Raw genomic sequence first — 20,824 nt, 5'->3', positions numbered from 1 at the left:
AAGCCCAAAAAATCAAAATAAAGGTTCATAAGTTCATGTTTACAAAGTTAGGATTTTTTAAAGTCTTTCTTATGACTTCAGCAAAAGCGAAGACTTTGTCATTTGTATGTACTCTTTTGCTGAAAGTTATTCTGGATATTTAACTTTCAACACCATGTCCTAAAAAAAATGTGTGCCCAGTTGTAGAGACCAGAGAATAAGTTTAGAGATATGATGAAGTTCACAAGAGTTGAAGAGGAGGCACTAAATTTTAACACTTACTTCAGTGAATACAGTTTTAAGCAACATCACTAATGACAGTCTGTGCTTTGGCGTGGGTAGTCCTCTGAGGGGCGGGGGGTGGAATAACCTAGATCTGTCTGTACTCTTTATGTGTTTCTGGACAGAGAGTAAAAGATAAACCTCCCTTTGTATGACATGCATCTGTGGCACATATGCATTCCGGGCGTTGGGGTCACAGCCTGTGCAGTGCAGGTGTGTATCATCCTGAGATGTACACGCTCGAGATTCCGATATTCACAACCCTTTACGTTACAGATTGAAGAAGTTGCGTGTAAAGTATTCCTTCTCCACGTGAAAGCCATTACACTTTTCATTCTCTTCCTACTGTGCAGGTGACTTGGATTATTACTGGCTGGATCCCGCCACGTGGCATAGCCGGGAAACATCACCTATTAGCTCAGTAAGCATTCTGGGAGGGCGATTTGGGAGTTCAGGGACTATGTGTGCTGTTCCTTATCCTTTGCCGATACGTGATAGATAGTAACCTTATTCTGCTCCATTTTACCTTTTTTGAGAGTAAGTATTGATTGCATTTGACAGTACAGTTTTGAAGAAAAAACAGTATCACTGAGTAATAACCAATTTTAAAGTAACTAACAGCAAGTGTTAAATAACGGCTGTAGGTAGATGAGATATTATTTGGTTAATGATGTCAACATTAACAACTCAAAATATAGAATCGGTTTGATTTAGGTAAGCAGCTATATTTTAAAATTTCAATTCATTTCATTTCAGAACCATATTTTAGAGATTAGTTACTGACTACTTTTAGAACAATTTAGTATAGTAAGTATCTATTGCAAATAAACTACAGCACTAAAAGAAAATTGTTATAAGTCAAGGATAGAGCCCACCAGAATAAAGAATTTCCTGAGTGTCCTTAAATGAGGAAGTCGCACCATGCTACAACCAATAATTATGTGTCTGTAGGAAAGAAAACAGCTGGTTTATCTTTTATAACTTTGTTCATGTTTTAATAGCATCCTGTAACGTGGCAGCCATCCAAAGAGGGGGACCGATTAATTGGACGCGTTATTCTTAACAAGAGAACAACCATGCCCAAAGAATCAGGTGCATTACTGGGTCTGAAGGTAAGTATGCTGGTTTATAATGTTCTTAAAGGCTGAATTACAGTGTGGACCACATTCAGCAAAGTTTCTGACAATGATTTTTTAAGTATCTTCTCTTCCTCTTCAAAATAAAGTTCTTCTAGTGAATATACCTTGTTAATATATTGCTGTCTTATGGTATATTTAGTACTTTTATTGGGGTAATAGTTTAAAATCATTTGCTAAAATGGCATACAGATGTCTTAGGAAGCTGCAATAAAACATAGGAAAATGAAAGAATTTTTCTCTGAATATAAAGTTCAAGGACAATTTTTACATTAAAATGGTTTTAATGGACAGTAGTAAAGTTAAATATCGTGGACATTATAATTTTATTATATCCTGACAAACAACACCAAACATCATTAAAGAGATTGTTTCCCAAGTGCAATAAAATGTATGGTAATACCAAAAGAGTAAAATGTATCTTTTACAAATATTACCTGACTTCTAACAGATATAATCTTTAAAAAACTAATAAATTACAAAGATGTAATTTCGGTAAGAAAAAACATACAGGGCTTCCCTGGTGGCGCAGTGGTTGAGAGTCCACCTGCCGATGCAGGGGACGCGGGTTCGTGCCCCGGTCCGGGAAGATCCCACATGCGGTGGAGCGGCTGGGCCCGTGAGCCGTGGCCGCTGAGCCTGCGCGTCCGGAGCCTGCGCTCCGCAGCGGGAGAGGCCACAACAGTGAGAGGCCAGCGTACCTCAAAAAAAAAAAATATTTATATATATATATATATACATTTTATTTTATTATGTGTGTGCATGTGTATGTGTGTTGTCACGTGGTTTCATTTGCTTCCATACACTTAAAGAAATATTTAAAGATGTTGCTTTAGAATTATTATTTACCAAGAGTTTAACCTCTTCAAAACCATCAGCTATTAATCCAACTAAAAATTTGTTATTCAGTTAATGTCACCTTATTGATTATTATCATTAGTTTCTCTTGCTATGAAATAATTCTGATCACCTCCACTCTTGGGCGTGACCCCAAGAATATGGATCAACCTCAACTTTTGACATTATCCCTCCCATTTTCAATTATACACATTTAGCCCCTGCATTGGGAGAACTTAAACTTAGAAACTTTCAGATGTGTTTAATTTTAGTTGTGGAGGAAAATCCAGGTGAGCGTGTTAATTATTCAGTGATATAACTCAGACTTGGAGAGTCAGACTGGATCCTATACGTATTGATATTTCAGATGAGGAGGTCGTTCAGGTGGTCAGGAGCTGAGATAAATTTAGGCTGTTACTCTGGACCATGGTGAACTGCTTCCCCAAAGTGACCTGTTCTCGGTTCAAATCTGCAGTCTTCGTTTTAGACCTACATTCTCCTAAAAGTATACGAAAGAGATCAACATCTCACCGTCACAGTGGGACATGATCTGAGTGTAGAAATTCAAGTGAATTTAGAGGGTAAAGAAGAAATAAACCCCAATTAGTCAACTGTGTCAAACACCTGCTGTCTGATAGTGAGAGAGGGGAGACCTCGTCTTTAGGGAGTGCGTTGTCCCTGGTGCAGGCTCCTTTGACCGCAAATGGATTTTCATTTTCGTTCCTGCACCCAATCCTAAACACCTCACAAAAGCTGTAGGATTAATTCCTCAAACAAAGAAACGTATGTCTCAGTGTGAGTCTTGGGAACTTACAAATTTATAATTACCCAGGTTGTTGGAGGGAAAATGACTGACTTAGGACGCCTCGGTGCCTTCATCACCAAAGTAAAGAAGGGTAGCCTCGCAGATGTAGTTGGACACTTGAGAGCAGGTAAAGTTTCACTTTTAAACAGTTAAGTAATGTGTGCTCTGTGCATGGTGGTTTTCAATTTGGGGTAAGTTATACATAAGTAAATAACTAATTTTAATGCATGCATACAGGTTTGTTTCCTGATACGGATACTTAACTAACTGTAAAAATAGATAACTATGCCTCAATGGACGTTTGGAGAAGATGAGTAGGAATCTTATTATTTACGTCAAAATAAATAGACACAAAATGCTGAAGGATTACTAATTTTTGTAGATGGCTTCCTAATGTTGCTACAAAAATCCAGAACAGTTTAGCCTGTGCAAAAACTAACATCACTGTTTAGTCCTTTATTTTATAGGCCATAGTAATTACTAAAGTTCTTCATACTGGTCCCCAAACACTCATTCAGTACCAGTGATTTTAATAAAATGTAATCATAATCACATTTCTTACACAGGTTATGTAATATATTATTTGTTAATTTAAATGTGACCTATATTGTATTCATGCAGATGTGCTACTTCTTGGTATTTGGAAATTTACATTATGTTACTCTGTAACCTTAATATGACATAATAAAATCATTTAATATATTGAAACGTGCCATACTTAGTAGCAACATACTTTAAAATTTATTTTCGATAAACTGTTTTTTTTCATTTTAGTAAATATCATAGTAACATATTGTCTCCAGTTTGTTGTACTTCAGAGTTTAGTAGAAATCTTTTGGTGAGGGTGTCTGCTCACCCATTTGCCAGACAATTACAGAGAAAACAGAGTAGGCTGACCTGTCGAAGTGAGGATTAATAACCCCGTAGCACATGGAAAGCGAACGTTTTTAGACTGTGTTTTCAGTTTTTATACCATAAGGTTATAATTTTTGAGACCTTTATAAAAATATTCTATGACTGTTAAGGACATTTTGGTTGTAGTTGATTATTAGGATATCAGTTCAAAATCATTTAGATTTTTTCTTCGATAGAGCCGTGCTCTCCAGGTATTGTATGTGGAGAAAAACCAAATGAGGTATTTTTCTCCATCTGCTAGACACACAGCTTTGAAGATGAGTACTGTACACTATTGTTTCTTACCAGGGACTATTTATGCTTCCATAACAAAACAACTCAATCAGGAGTGACTGTGTCAATAACCTGAGTCTTTGCTTGCTTAATGACTTGAAAAGAAGCCTTGAAAAGTATGAGTCCCTTGTTGTCTGCTCAAGTGTAAAATACCTTTAGCTACAGAAATCTGAACTTGCAGATCAGATTAGAAACATGATATATTTTTGTTTTTTTCTTTGTGTTTTAATAGACAATTTCTTAAGAAAGTCAATGAAGGGGTTTTTCTATATTATATATCCCTTGTAGTGATTAATTTCACTTAACACTCTTATGTGCCTAGAGTCTGAGAAACTTTAAAATGTCAGAAGCTCAACTTAAATAACTATAAAACATATACGTGTACTTTTCACTTGAAGCAATTGATGTAACTGAAAAACATATTTTTAAAAATTAGATAATATATCCTGTTTGATTTACATTATTATTTAGGAACTACTTTCCTTCTGTTTGCATATAAACAGCATTGACCTTTAAAAGTACAGGTTTTTTTTTTCATTAGGGTGACCTTTGCACTCCATGAATTGACCTTTGCATTTGCAGTCTTGCTGTAGCTTTTTCTACTGCTGTTGCTAAGTCCGCATCCTGCCCCACTGCTTGACGTAATGATCAAACCACAAACTTGACACTGACGCTCTTCTTATTAAGACCCTTCAGTGTCTCTCAGGCACCATCTGCTCAGGTCAAAGCTCTGGAATTTGCCCCCAACATCCAGCCACCTCCTTACCAGTCGTCTCATCCCCAACCATGGTGGACCACCCAGGCAGCTGTTTCCACCTCCAGGACCTGGCCAGTGCCTCTCGTGTCGTGGTGGCTTTGCTGCACTCGTGACCTGCCTGTTGAAGTCCTCGCCATGCTTCAAAGCTCATGTAAAGTTGCTTTAGTTCTCAAGTGTTTCCTGACGTCTCCCCTGAGCAGTAACTAATGACTTCCTCCCTGACACTCCTGTTCCTCAGATGAATTCCTATCACTGCACGTAACATTTGATTAAAGGTATTCATTTCTGTATTTCTCCTCCACCAAATTTAAGGACAGGAGAAAGTCTCTTTTATCTTTGTATCCTTACAGTCTACATCCCTGCCTGAAACGAGGACTCAGATATAAATAAATATTGTTAAGGAGACCACCGTCTAGTTTAGGAGTTCTTGATTGGTAAATAATTAAATACATGCATTAAGTTAATTTGATATTGGAAGTTATGCGTCCAGGTTGCTGGCTATAAATAGAAGAATTTTATAGTGCAGTGCTTTTTGCAAAATGTTAATTGCAGCACATTACTGGGTAGCAAAGTTGATGTAATGGGTTGCATCCACTATTTAGAAAAAAAAAGAACATAATAGGATAGAAAATATCAGGGTAAGTATTGTTTTAGAAAATATTTTTTCGTACACACACATACATGTATACATTCACGTGCTGTAAACTTTCTTTTCTTGGTCAGTAAATTTAAAAGACTCCAAATATATTTTAAATTTGTATTATTATTTTTTAATATAGTGAAGTGTATTTGTTGCCTTTTGGAAAAACTGCTAGGTAACATCTTAGATAAACGATCAGAAATGATTTAACTACTGGTGCTAACCATACTCTTTTCTCATACCAAATCAGCATTTTATGCTTTTCAAATATTTGCTTTTTTACTTCCGAGTAAGCAAACACTCGAGGGCGGGGGGGGGATTACTTTAAATAATCCTAGCAAAACAAAACTTTTCTACTTTTTTTAAAAGGCACAGCTAAAATCTAAACAATTCCATATTTATTGTTAACTTTAAAATGTACAACGATGATATTGATCCATTAGTTCGCCACATATTTCCTTTGCTACTAAAGTGTTATAGGCACTGAGAACAACAAAATAAGCAGAAACATTAAAAAAAAACTAAGACACTCCAAAGTATCACTGAGGCTGGGATATTTCAGCTGAGCCTCCATTGTCTGTTGAAGGATACTGGGCGGAGGCATTTGAGACCTAAAACTGCTCTAAATATTTATGAAAATAAATAATTTTTCCCAAATGGTCTTTGGTGAAAACTCTAGTTAACATGACAGGTTGTTTGCCCGTGTATTTTCACATCGTCGTACTCTCCTTGATGACTCCTCAGTTATCTAACAACCTAGTAAGCACTATAGTTTTATTACTTTAAACATATTTTCTAGTTTTACTTTAATGCTCACAATATGTATTATGTATAGAACGTGTGTGTTATGAACATCTGGAAGTGGGTTAACTGTCATGCAACAGTTTTACATCTGCTTGCTTTGTAACTTGCCATATAGCTCCTCGCGTTACCCTCTGGGTATGAATTCAAATCCTTTCACGCATTTTTATTCTGTTGTGCATCTGGAGAAGGCAATGGAGCATGACTTATCGTTGGAAAATTCATGCTAACAAATGTTAATTGCTATTTCTACTAAAAGTAAAGCAGGATTTATGCAGCGTTTAATAATCTTTCATGTATAGAGCCGCCTACATTTATTATATGGAGGGCATGCTGCTAATTATTATTTTTTAATGTTTCCAAATGAGCTGTGCTAATTCCATCCCATAGCATGAGATGATTTTTATATGATTTCTGGTATTTCTCAAAAGATAAAGGTAGTTTGTATTGTGCTGTTTCCAGTGACCAGTAATATTCTATTGGGGAAAGAAAAAGGAAAAAAAAAAAAGAAGAAGAAAAAAGTGTCTAGAAGAACCATTTAGCTGCCATTATACGGCAATCAATTTGCTTTTGAGAGCAGAGCCTAGACAATTAAATTATATGTATATGTTTTGCATTTCTTTGTTAAAAAAAAACAAGAAAAGATAAGAAAAATAAACAGAATATATAAGGTAAAAAAATACCCTTTTTTTTAAATTCAAGGGGATGAAGTTCTAGAATGGAATGGTAAACCCCTGCCGGGAGCTACAAATGAAGAAGTTTACAACATTATTTTAGAATCAAAATCAGAACCTCAAGTTGAAATTATTGTTTCAAGGCCTATTGGGTAAGGCTAAAAAAACTTACTTCTTAAGTTTAGTAAATTACATGTATTAGCAGGGTTTTTAAAAGAAGTTTATACATTCATACAGTACATGTTAACATGGATAGTTTTTTCTTCAAATATGGGCATACATTTTAGATTTTTTAAATCTCTTAATTTTTAAACTTGAATACTGAATTTTCTTCACTACATTTTAGAAGCTCCACAATTTAACAAGTTTAGTATCAAAAAGTATTGATATGTATTTTTCAGAAGTGGACTATAAAGTAAAACTATTTTGTTTTAATGGTAGAACTATTTATTTTTATTAATTCTAAATTGTTATAGTATTTCCTTAAAGGGAGTCACTAACAAACTCATCTTCTTGTGATATTTAAAATAGTAATCATTTCATACGTCTACATGAACTTTTTATTATTCTACTAAGAATGGAATATTTTTTCTATATCTTTACCCATGGGTAGTTCCAAATTTTATTTAAAATCAAGCAAGTTTGAAATATTTAAACATTTTAATTGGCCATAATAATTAGTATGATATTTTTGAAACTCCAGTATTCAGCATAATTTAATTATCTACAGCCAATGGGATATTTTCTCTATCTGTGTATAGAGTTCCCATATTGGTAGATTTTCTTAACAAATCCACGGAGCCCAGAACATTCATTTTGCCTGTCTGTAATTTTTTGGAAGGCATTTTGAACTGTCTCATTATAGTTGGCTTAATGTTTGAGTATATTTTTGGAAATTATTCCCTTTTTTGTATTCTCTAAAATATTATAGAGCCATTAATTCAAGACTTTTTATGCTGGAAGAGTAGTAACCTTAAATTTTTGTTGTTCTCATGAATATATGTCAATGCAAAACATACCAGAAAATATAATTATCCTAATTCTCAAAGAACTGAAACTGTATGATCATATATTCCAAAGAAAAAAATATATACAAAACTCTAAAATAAAGGCAAACTTATAACCAATTTTAAGTGGTGATTATTAAGAGTAAATATTGAAGGCATTTGCAGAAATATTGTACATTTCCATGCAGATTTATTAAAAATAGTGACACTATATAATTTATGCTAGTTTTACATGATGTGTTTTAGTGCTGAGGTAAATATGAGGCTGGAAAAGAGGTAAGTAAATTGGAAAATGAATCAAAAGTATAAAAAACAAACTTTAAAATCAAGCATTGTGCACATTGCCAAATACTTTCAAATATATAGTGGTTTTAAAAGTAATCAGCTAAAACACCATTGATTCATGATGACTTAAAAATAAAAAAACTAACAGACAATTAAAGTGGACTGGAATAACATTTTCATTATATTTACTATTGTGCGAAATTAATTTTTAAAGTATTATTTGCAGAGCCACACCTAAACTGTCATGGATTGTGGAATTCAAAGGAATATGGGAATACAAAGCTTATATTTAAATAAAAATCAAATCTGGCATCAACTTTCCAGTTAATAGGGAAACGATTAGAATCTTGGAAGAATCATTCTAGCTATATTTAATAATTATGTTTAATGTAGTTGTGCAGTTAATTTAAAGCAGAAAACAGATATTTATTCATAGTTTTGTGGGATAGAGACTCCAAGAAGCATTCCAATTATAATTTACATACACATTGACCAGCATGGTCCAACAGACATCAGCCATCCTGAGGTACTGCCCACTTTTGCCAACCTACCTTTATGCTTATAATTGTTAGTAAAACTCTTTTACCACCTTGTTTGTGAGCAGAACAATATAAGAAGGTTTGTGTAAATGTCAAATGGACATTTATGCATTAAAATATTACTGAAGCAATTAACATTAAATATATTTTAATTCAAAATCACTTAAAAAATTTTTTTATGACTTCTCCACAATTCTTCTTTCACAGACACATAAAATTCAAAGCTTGTATCTGGTTTTGGAGTTCCAAATTTAATTTTCATAACTGACTTTGAGGCTGATTTTCAAAGAAGTTGGACTATCTAAAATAATATCATTTCTAGATTTTTAAGAATTGAATTTTATTTGCTTTGATGAATTCAGGAGAAGGTAGCAGAAGATAAATAGTTGGTTTCTTGTGTCTTAGGTATTGAAAATTAGCCTAATTATTACATAAAATATATATTTCATATGAGTTATTAGTTGTACATAAATATATAATAAAACATATTTATAAAATACACAACACAGGATGAATTGTCATTTGTTAGAGGTATAAATTGTAGGTGGTTAGGAGAATTACTTTGCACAAAAAAGTGAAAATGAAGAGTCAGGAAAAATCATCAAACAGAAAATGAGTTTTGTTTCAGTTCTCCCCAAAAGTGCAAAGAAAATCAAAGTGAAGTTAGTTCACAAGGTAAGTGGTTAGAAATTCTTAAATAATATTCTGATAATTTTATTGGGACTAGCTAACTCCAGTCTGCTTTAATTTGTCTGTTAATATTTGCATATTGTTAATCTCCTTAAGTTGATACTAAAATATCTTGGAAAACAGAGGTTAAATAGTTTAATACAGTATAATTTCCAAACCAAGCTGGTCTAGGGTTCTAAGCCCACAGTGGATAATGGGTGAAGCTGAGGTCCTATTCAATATTTATTCAGAACAATTTGTGAGTGTGTCAGGAGTGGGTGTTCTCACAAGTCACTTTCTAATCATCTAGTAAATGGCCATATATTTAGCTAACTTCAGCATAGAAATATGAATCTCTCTGTATAAGGTTATATATGTGTATATTAATTATATATTCACATATATAAAATATTTTGGCTTTTCTGTTGCAAGCTTGAACCATTTTTAATTTCCAAAAGCAATCCATCCTTTTCATTTTTTAACTTTGCCCGTGATATTCACCATATTATTTTATTATCAAGAGGTGTTTCCATCCCTTTCATTCAGTAAACTCTTTCAGATGTGTTTGTAAAGCATATTACTGATTTGTAAAATATGTGTCATTTTGATTTTCTAGAATTGAAATAAAATATTGCCTTTGACATTTTTTATTTCCAAAACCTGCTGTTTTGGTAGTAAAAATATTGTGGTGATTTTAGCCACAATATTATTCTGATTGTTGTCATGTTAAAGTGTTTTGCTCTTAAATATATAAAAACTTATTTTTCCTGCAGTTTTTATTTTTTGTGTGGTGTTTGACATTCATGCACATTAGGAATTGCCTTTATGGTAACTCCCGTCCATTTCCACACCTGTAAAGACCCAAAAGTGGTGTTTTCCACACCACTGAGATAAAGCGTGGCTGTGATTGCCTCAGACGGGGTACCCGGCTTAGCTAATGGGATTTTCACCATACCCTGTTTCTTTTAGTGACATTCCACGGATCCCCGAGAGCTCCCATCCTCCACTGGAGTCCAGTGAGTATAAGATTTACTGTCTCCTTTAGTTATTTGATATAAATGAGTTGGCAATCATGGCAGTCATGGGAAACCCAAAGGAGTTCTGCTTTAAGATTTTTCTCTTTCTACTCTTTGTGTGTGGGGGGTGTGTGTGTGTGTCTATCAAAAGTTCAAAAGTCTTTATTGGCAATAACCTTCTGCATCATAGCAGTCAGGATGCACAGAGCAAAATTACTATACCAGTACCAGTTCTATTTGCGGTACATGAAGATGCATTGTGATACTGGATTATTCAGGTTGATTGGAAATTGGCTCTCAGTGTCATGGTCAGTGAAGGGAGCAGGCACATAAATAATTTTACTACAACGTGACGGTGTCAGGTATGATCATGGAAGTGAGTGGGTGGAGTAGAGGGGAATTTCAGTGGAAATAAAGGGCCAGGGGAGTGTGGCTAGAGGGTTGAGTTATCTACATGGGCATTACAGGGACTCCAGATACAAGAAGATGATGATGTGTGTGATGACGTTTCCAAGGACAATGTGGAAGTGACTCAAATGTTTACTTTGCATTGGATGGGCGTTAAATTCATTATACTTGGGCTTGCTTACCAAGTGTTACTATGTAACCCAGCTTATAGGAATAGAAAATACAAGGTGATTTAAGGGGAAAACAAGTGATGGTTCCAAGAAGGTAGAAAATATATGGATGGCATAAACAAGGAAGTGGAGATTAGGTTAGTAAATCAAATGCATAGCATCATATCCTGCATACCTGCTGGACATGAGCCCAGCTTTGGTTTTGAGTTTTCTAATATAAAGAGGGAAATGGAACCGATTGCATAATGTATAGTGTTGATGTTATTTAAAAAAAACTGGTATATTAGAAACATACTGACTATTAGAAGCAACAGTGTCATTGTACTGAGACCCAGGAAGAAAATTATCCTAAGAATACTTCATAAAAAAGACATAGTAGGGCTTCCCTGGTGGCGCAGTGGTTGAGAGTCCGCCTGCCGATGCTAGGGGACACGGGTTCATGCCCCGGTCAGGGAAGATCCCACATGCCGCGGAGCGGCTGGGCCCGTGAGCCGTGGCCGCTGAGCCTGCGCGTCCGGAGCCTGTGCTCCGCAACGGGAGAGGCCACAGCAGCGAGAGGCCCGCGTACCGCAAAAAAAAAAAAAAAAAAAGACATAGTAACAAAGAATTTTAGAGCACTGTTTCATATAGTTAAAAGTCTTCAGAAGGTACAGAATGACTCTGATTTAATTTAAACGTAAGTTGCATGTATGGAAAAACATGTGGATTACATGCTCTTGGGAAATGGTCCATAAATAGTGTTTTCTCAATAAAGCTAAGTTTTGAATAGCTGTAGGTTCAAGGTTATACTTGCTGGAGTAATAGCATTCTACAGACATCCATATTGCTGGTTGTGGACCCTTTATCAGTGACCCGGGAATAGAGGACTTTCATTTAAAATGGGGGAGAAGAGCCTCACTGAGAGGCTGAGTGGGGAGCCATCCTCCCTCCTCCACGCATGAATCACTAGACAGCATCCCCAGACAGGAGATTGGTGTGTAAGATCAAAATCAAAAGAGATGTAAATCGTATTTTAAAACAGTGATGAATTCTATCTAGGCTTAGACGCAGCTCATAAATTATATGATATGTGCATTCATTTTCATTTCAGTGAGGACAGCTCATAATAGATGATCCTAAGAAAATTAACACAACGGGTACCATCTTTCTTATCACTGATAACATGAAACCTTTAACCGTATGTGAGGCTGTACAGGAGCATACACAGGCCAATACCCTCTAGAAACGCAGAAAGTCAATACTTAGAGAGTGGAGCAAATAAATACAGTATTTGATTACATCACTTTAAATACCTTAAAAATAGACAATTAACCAAAGAAAGCACGATGATCACTTTCTAGGACTATCCCACTGAAAGAAGGTCCTACTCTTATGGATGCCGTTGAATTAAGGTTTTATACCAGTAACAGATGCATTTAACATGTCATGAAAAATATGTATTCTCCACACATAGGTTACAAATATGTCACTAAAAAGTACTTGATTTTTTTTCTCATTTTAGGTTCTAGTTCCTTTGAATCTCAGAAGATGGAAAGGCCTTCCATTTCTGTAATTTCTCCAACAAGCCCTGGAGCTCTCAAAGATGCGCCACAAGTCTTACCAGGACAACTTTCTGTATGTGTCTTTGGTACATGTTGGAGACCATTAGTATAAGCTCCCTGTTCTGAGTCTGTCTTTAAAATGTGTGGCTTTCTTTGAAGGCTGTGATATAGTCAGAGTCATTTAACAGCATAATCTACTTCATCAGTTTTCATTAATTTATTAGATTGTCCCTTTACTCATATATCTGGAAATATTTGTTGAATGCCTACAATGTGTCAGATGTGCTGAACAGTAAGTGATAAATGATAACATAAAATAATAAAGTATCCGTTATTTTTGTGTGTGCTGTGTAAAAGTTTCTAAGGTAAGTAGTCGGTTAGATGTAATAAACCTAGAGAGTCATGTTCTGTTTACTTAACAACCTCATGAGCCTGGATCTTGAGAAACTTAAATTGAAGATATTTTTTTAACTTCTTAAGACATTTGATGAAACTCTTGATTGCTGATATTAGTGTGAAAAAGCTACAGTTTTCTTCACTGTTGTTTTTATATGTGATCTGGGAAAAGCTGGAGTAAAGAAAACATGGCTAATGATTAGGAAAAGCTACCTTTCTTTAGATTATGGGAAAATACAGGACATTTGTGTTAATAACTAAAAAGAAAATCTCGCTTCACATTGTTCTATAGATAGTTGATCATTTGCTACTTTGGTAATGTGTGAACTTCTATAGTCTGTTTTTGCTGCTCTTCTCTTAGTTTTAATTAAACAAAGAAGATAACTGTAAGTTTGCTGTGATTTTTGAAACCCTTCCTGGTTTTAGCTTCTGTTTCTAGTAGGTTAAAGATCTTTGTCTGGTCCCTGTGCTATTTTATCTGCCCTGCCGTCTTTTTTATTTCAGTGTGTGTAGGAATCTCTCATACACTCCACCTGTTTCAGGTTTATGAAAAACACACCTCTGGTATTAATTAGGAACAGAGTTATGGATTGATACAGATCCGGGTTTGAATTCTTAATCTGCCCCTTAATTAATTCTTAATCTGCCCCCATGTTAAATTAGCTTATTTTGTTCTAATGACTCTTAAATGTATTCTGGTCTATACCTATTAAACAACTTATAATCATAGTTCTTATTTAACCATAAGCCCAAAACTAACTTCTACATTAAAAAAAAAAAAAATTAAAGTTAACAGTGTCCCCTGCCAGCACAAATACTGCCCTGACTGCATTAGGAGTTTGCAGGTAATATTTCAGTGAGCCATTTTCCTGGCTTTTGTTATTCAGGTATCTTGTATCTTAGGAGAAATACCATTTGGCCTTCACTTGGTTTAAAGGCGTTTATGCATTGTACCTTCCTTTGTTCCTTTCCCCGTCTCTCATGCTAATTTATCTGTAATAGGTTAATTATAAAAATTAAATAAGAAAAAAATACCAGAAAACAGCAGTACCTGGTGTACATAGGCATACAGTAAATGTGTTTCCTGATGTCTTCCAGGTTACTTGTGTACATTTTTCCCAACATCAAACATTTTATTTCGGGCTTCCCTGGTGGCGCAGTGGTTGAGAGTCCGCCTGCCGATGCAGGGGACACGGGTTCGTGCCCTGGTCCGGGAGGATCCCACGTGCCGTGGAGCGGCTGAGCCCGTGAGCCATGGCCGCTGGGCCTGCGCGTCCGGAGCCTGTGCTCCGCAACGGGAGAGGCCACAACAGTGAGAGGCCCGCATACCGCAAAAAAAAAAAAAAAAAAAAAAAAAAAACATTTTATTTCAACTACAGTTGGCACTGCAGAATGTATTTAGTCATGCTATAATCATTATTAAGAGACGTATAATCACCAAACACTTGGATTTAGCATTTAAAAATGAGGATAATTATTTCAATATTCCCCCCTTCCCTTAGTCTTTTCTAAACATTTTATCATTAGTTTTATTCCATCGCATGATATAAGAGGCCTGCAGGCCTGCCTCTTGTAAGTCACACTTAAAATGCGTGAAAAGTCAAGTTCTAAAGTGGTTATGCTTTCAAGTTGGTATTCTTTGCAGAAATAATATCTATAATTCAGTTGTATTTTACAGTTTGAAATTTCCTCCCTCAAAAATAATTTTAGTATTTTTTGTGAAATTATAATACCTCGTGATTTTTACAAATGCTAATTTCTTTCTCCATTGCTCTTAGGTGAAGCTGTGGTATGACAAAGTGGGCCACCAGCTGATTGTAAATGTTCTGCAAGCAACAGATCTACCCCCAAGAGTAGATGGGCGTCCCAGGAATCCCTATGTAAAAATGTATTTTCTTCCAGATAGGAGGTATGGAATAATTTTAGAAAAAGTATGCAAAAATCTTTGCTAATTAGAAAAAAGTAGAACTTTCTCTCTTGGGATACAGTTTCATATATGTTTTAAAGCTTTATCGAGGTAGAATTGACATACCAAAAATTCCACATACTTTATATATATTTTGATGAATTTGCACATATGCATACACCTGTGATATAGCTTTAAAATGTAATAGATACTTCTCTATGAGAGAACAAACTATATTATCCCTAAAAAAATTCCCTCAAGCCTTGTGTTTCTTTAAAATAATCTGCCAATTAAAAAATTGTCCATTACCTTGTTTCCACATCTATTAGTCTTTGACAGCTACATCAGTTAGAATGTACCTTAGTGTATGCGTTTCTATAATTTCTATAACTGTAACTACTGCCTACATTGTAGTTAAAACTAGAATCTTATTAAACTCGATAGTCTTTTCAGACTTGTATATTAAAAGTTATGAATTAAAGAGAGTAAACATCCCAAGAGCAGCACGGCATGTAACTACGGTAGGTGGCAGCATATACTTGCGTTTGCTTTTGCATTGACAAAAACATACTTATTTTTCAGTGATAAAAGTAAAAGGCGAACCAAAACAGTAAAGAAAGTACTAGAACCAAAATGGAACCAGACTTTTGTGTATTCACATGTGCATCGTAGAGATTTCAGAGAACGGATGTTGGAAATAACCGTGTGGGACCAGCCCAGGGTGCAAGAAGAGGAGAGTGAATTCCTTGGAGAGGTGAGGGGTGTCGTGAAGATCCGGGTCAGACGCCTCACGAGGCTTCCGCGATGTGCATTATTATGGCTGCTTTTATTATATTTGGGGAACGGCGCTGATCTAACCTGAGAGCTGCCCTTTCAGATCCTCATAGAGTTGGAGACGGCGCTTCTAGATGATGAGCCGCATTGGTATAAACTTCAGACTCACGATGAATCCTCACTACCTCTGCCTCAGCCATCACCCTTCATGCCACGGCGACACGTCCACGGGGAGAGCGCCAGCAAAAAGCTGCAAAGTAGGTTAAGGCTCTTTTCAGTTGCCAGAAGTAATTGTGTCGTTATGATCGAATCCGAGATGAACATTCAAGGTGTTTTTTCAAATGTTCATTAGAGATCGAAGTATTGAAAAATCAGTCATCTATATAAAGAGACTTGGCAAAACGATTTTCTGCATTTTCCCAATGAAAGTAATATATACAATATAGTGGAGTAATTCCACAGCTGAAAGCTTAAAAATTCTCAGATATAATTCTTTGCCCAGTCCTGATGGAGTTGTTCATTGGTTGACTGATGGGGTAATTTTTGTCATTATTGGTGGGTTGCTACGTAGAACATCTTAATAACAGTATAATTCCTGGATATTTTTAGTATTATTATTTGTAAGAAACAATTTTTCAAAAGCATTGTAAGGTTTGTTTGCTGTTGTTCATCTGGTGATTGGGGAAAACATTTTTTTCTGTACTTGCTCATTAATTTTTGAATTAATGACAAAATCTCTTATTGAACAGATGAAACTTAGAAGCCTCGTTTTGGTAATCTGGAACCAAATTGTTCTCCTCATATAATTAAATACTTCATGTTAGTGCTTCTCTGAGCAATCCTTTCCTCAAAATTAATGTTTCATGCAGTATGATGGCTAATTTTGAGGGTTAAACATTTTATAAAGGGCCCTGATGCCCTTTCAATAATATGAACTCAGTAGAGTTCCAGCCAAGAAAGTTCTCTTTGAACCTTTCCACTCAGCCCCGTCCTCCCTGAACTGCAGAGGAGGGCGCATAATTGGGTAGAAAACAGTATACACTTTGCTGTAGACCTTCATTAAAAATAATTTGAAGAGTCAAAACGCTCTTCTCTGAGATTCCCCCTTCCTTCTGTGTGTCTTCAGTGATTATAAGGATGCTGAGAATATGTTGTCCTTGGATAACAAATCCGTTTTTAAACATCAGCTCTGCATTAACTTTGTAGTGTATATAGATGTCTAACTGAATCACTTGGCTGTACACCTGAGACATCGTAAATCAACTCTACTTCACCAAAAGTGAAAATATTTAGTAATAATGTAATCAGCTTTAAAAAAAAAAAAAAAAAATGTGACCATGTCCTCCACGTTTCCTGACCCGAGCGGACACAGAGGTATCTGTTTGCCTTCCTGTTGTGCAGGGTCCCAGCGAATCAGTGACAGTGACATATCAGACTATGAGGTTGATGATGCCATTGGAGTGGTCCCTCCAGGTGCGTGGGGGAACGGGGCCGGCTTCACTGTGCTTCCGTGCTTGCTTTCCTGCCAGCTTCCAGACTTCCTTGGGTCCCATATTGGAGATTTAGAGCACGGAGAAGTCTGGATGATACTATTCCATGGTGACTTGTCTTCCAAATTATTAAGGAAGTTTGAGGTGGACTAGTAAATACTCATTAACATCCCCACTAAAATTAGTCAGGGTCCCCCTTAGAAGCTAACGAAGTTAAAATCCTCATTTCACAATGCTCTGAGCAGAAATGAAAATATGACTTTTGAAAGGCTAGAGTTAATTTTTTAATAAAAATTCCATTCTCCTGTGTTTTATACTGTACGTCTATGACTTCGCTTCCTCCGTTTCTGAAAACAATGTAGCCTTCCATGGAATATACAGAGACAGGTGCATGGCAGGGTTTAAAATTACATGTGGCATGGCTTAGCTTTTAACGCTTTTGTGAAATGCTCAGCACTGACTATACCTAGAATGTGTCTGTATGTTTTAAAATAAGGAAATGCTTTAGAAAGATTCAATATTCGTTTGAAGTCAATGTCTTTTTGTCATTGTATAAATTAGTAAAATCTTTGTGACATTGTGCAGTTCAAATCTATGTTTCTCATCTGAGTCTAGTCAGAAAGTGAGTCAAATCAAGTAGTGAAGATGTATTTTCTTGGCACTAATCCTGTTCCCTTTATTTACTAATGAAGAGTAGGGAGATATTCAAATAAGAAGACATTAAAGAGAAAATCTTGGGGTATATAAATATGAGCTCTTAAAGGCATTTCTTTGGGACAATATTGACAGATGTTCCCTTAATTTACATAATTTCTCAGGTGGGGATGCACTTAATTTGAGGGCAATAATTTCGGTAAAGTCAATAGACATTACGAAGACTAGTGACTGAGGTCGCAATTTAGAGAGATACATACGACTTCATTAAAACTGGGAGAAAATTATGGAGAGTTCCCTAAAATTAGGCTTCATTTGCTCCGTGAAACTCAGAGAAAATATCATCTTTGATCACTGTCTGAAAGTAGCAGATATCTTAAAAACAACAAATCTGGTTCTGTGCATATCTGTGTACTTAGGTATTACTCCTTGATATCAGACCATCAGGGAGAGTTTGAAATAATAGTGGGTAATTGTGGATAACAGTTCATGTTTTGCTTTCTGAGTTTGTTGATTTATAGAAGGATCAGAATAATTAGGCACACTCTACCCAGAAACCTTCACACAGAATTTAATAGAATATTGTCTTTATGGAATTGAAAGGGGGAAGCTAGTTGTCCATGGTATCATTTGCATATTTAAATAGAATTCAGATGATTCCTCGTAGGAAAGGGGTCTTGTCAACAAACCTTTCTAACAAGAATCTTGGCTGTTAATTTACCTTAATGTTGTCACTTCTAACTCATCTGAATAGAATTTACTTCTGTGGGTGGTTCTCACAGGCTATTCACCTAAAATTTCACATGTTTATGATGAGGCCAGATAGCAAATGAATGAATGAATGAATGAATGAATGAATGAACGGCTAATTCAACAAATACTTACAAAAACGATGAGTTTCTTCTTTTTTCCCTGAGAGACCACATGGGTAACAGCCAAAATGGGAAGTATAGGACTGACTGCAGTGGTGTTAGTATTTGGAACCACCAAAGAACACTGAAGTCTAGATATATCTGTATTCCATCCCGATATAAACATATGATTATATATGTTTATATCAGGGATTATCCTTTTACCATAGAGAAGCAGTGTCTGAATTGTCATTTCAAATGATATCCATTTTTATTTAGCATTTAAAATGGAACGAGGCAAACTTTTAATAGAATATAACTAACAAATTATGTAAGCCAATCAGTAATATTTTATGTTCCAGAGATTTCTTCATAAATTAATAAAGGAGATAATGGAATTTACTTATATTTTAAGGGTGCTCTTCAGTGATTCAAAATGTATATATGGTAGTTTCCAAAGATATACATGTGTGGCAAATACCGTATAGCAAGACACACAGTAATAAACAATACATTTTAAATAAAGAGGAAAGATGGTAAAATAAGGGCCAGAAGCTCAAATAAAGTGAGGGGATAAGTTAATAAACAAGTGTGTTGATACATTACCAGATATTCTAAGAGGCTGACTACAGATTTCCTAGTGTCCAGTATAGAGAGAACTTTGTTCACGAGTGGATGCCAGGTAGTTCTACGTGTGTTTAATGCACTCAGTGAAGCTTCTGGTTATGTTTGCTGAAGAAGCTGGAAAGTGTCATTTAGATTTTCTACCGCAGCTGGGCCTTGAACTTCCTAATACCCGGCTTCTCTAGGACCACAGGGTTCTATGTTCTCGTTTGATGTATTACCACCTTTAAGCAGTTGAGACCTCCAGAGCTGCATCTTACTACCTTTATAGTTATCATAGCCTTACTGTTACTTAAAATAAGTAATTTCAGCTGCTTCAGAAGAATAAAAATAACCACACACAGAATGCCCTCATCTGAGCTGAGGCATCTGGCAACCTCAACTTTCAGACTATTACTGCAAGTTCAAAAAATGAAAAAAACAACAACAAAAACAACCCGATAACTTTGAACTAACTGAAACATTGAAGTGAGCATAAACTAGCAGTTCCTTCTTACCTTTTTACTGAAGGCAGAGTGCATGTTGTCAACAATAAACTAAACATAATATAAAAAAATGAACTATTATAAAAAGCAGGGAAAGGCCTATGAATGCATATTAGGATAGGATAAAAAAGACATTAATCTTTATGTAAATACAAAGAATCCAAGAAAAAAAATTAATTATACCCTTTTACAGAAGATGCCTAAAGTCTCTAAAAGTTACTTCAGAATAATTAATTATTCCAAATCTAAAAGTTCCATTTATATACCTTGAATATTCATTGAAATCTTGAAATGGTGCCCCCAGTTCAATACTGACCTTCCATAATTATAATATAACTGATACCAAATGTTTTCTAATGATACTAAAGGGTAATTTAAAATGTTTTAAGTAATTCAGACTTTGGATTAATTATCTTTAAAACAGCCACCATTAGTTTTTAATATTAAACTATGAAATAAGTTTACTACATGTAAATTTAGTTGGAATCATTCTAGACTTAATATTACAATTTGTATGTCTGAACAACAAGGAAACTTTTACATGAAATTCAAAATAGTACCCGAATTGCTCTTATTTTCATCATAAAATGAAATTATAAATTATACCACTTATGTTTATATTATTTGGTCCTTCACCGATGTTTTTAGAGAGTGACAAAATGGCTGAGCTTCTTTGATGTCAATATTGTCAAATTGGCCTTTATGTAATGTTTAAAGACCTTCCGTATATTCTAAGCTTAGTCAAAAGATTATACAATCACAACAAATAAACTACTGGGGAATTTAGTCTGCCTTTAATAATAATGTTACATGGCATATTTTTAAAATAATGTGGGAGTTGTCAAGTAAATAAATGAGCAGCAGTTCAAGCTACCTTGTTAGACTTAATGTTTTCAAGGTTGTGTACATT

At 35.2% G+C, this 20,824-nt stretch overlaps 1 protein-coding gene across 50 annotated transcripts in view; it reads left to right on the top strand.

The window, feature by feature from the left end:
- RIMS1 (regulating synaptic membrane exocytosis 1) overlaps positions 1-20,824 on the top strand; it is a 471,679-nt gene that overhangs the window by 299,483 nt on the left and 151,372 nt on the right. For all 50 annotated transcript variants that reach the window (XM_067011328.1, XM_067011324.1, XM_067011326.1 and 47 more), the window contains 10 exons: positions 615-682; positions 1,263-1,373; positions 3,067-3,166; positions 7,128-7,251; positions 10,569-10,615; positions 12,695-12,807; positions 14,909-15,039; positions 15,619-15,790; positions 15,914-16,067; positions 17,212-17,283. In XM_067011328.1, the coding sequence (XP_066867429.1) occupies positions 615-682; positions 1,263-1,373; positions 3,067-3,166; positions 7,128-7,251; positions 10,569-10,615; positions 12,695-12,807; positions 14,909-15,039; positions 15,619-15,790; positions 15,914-16,067; positions 17,212-17,283 (1,092 nt within the window). The remainder of the gene's footprint in view (positions 1-614; positions 683-1,262; positions 1,374-3,066; positions 3,167-7,127; positions 7,252-10,568; positions 10,616-12,694; positions 12,808-14,908; positions 15,040-15,618; positions 15,791-15,913; positions 16,068-17,211; positions 17,284-20,824) is intronic.

The sequence above is a fragment of the Kogia breviceps genome, chromosome 13 (assembly GCF_026419965.1).
Source record: "Kogia breviceps isolate mKogBre1 chromosome 13, mKogBre1 haplotype 1, whole genome shotgun sequence".
NCBI classification, from domain to species: Eukaryota; Metazoa; Chordata; class Mammalia; order Artiodactyla; family Physeteridae; genus Kogia; species Kogia breviceps.
This window is presented reverse-complemented; position numbering and strand designations above follow the sequence as displayed.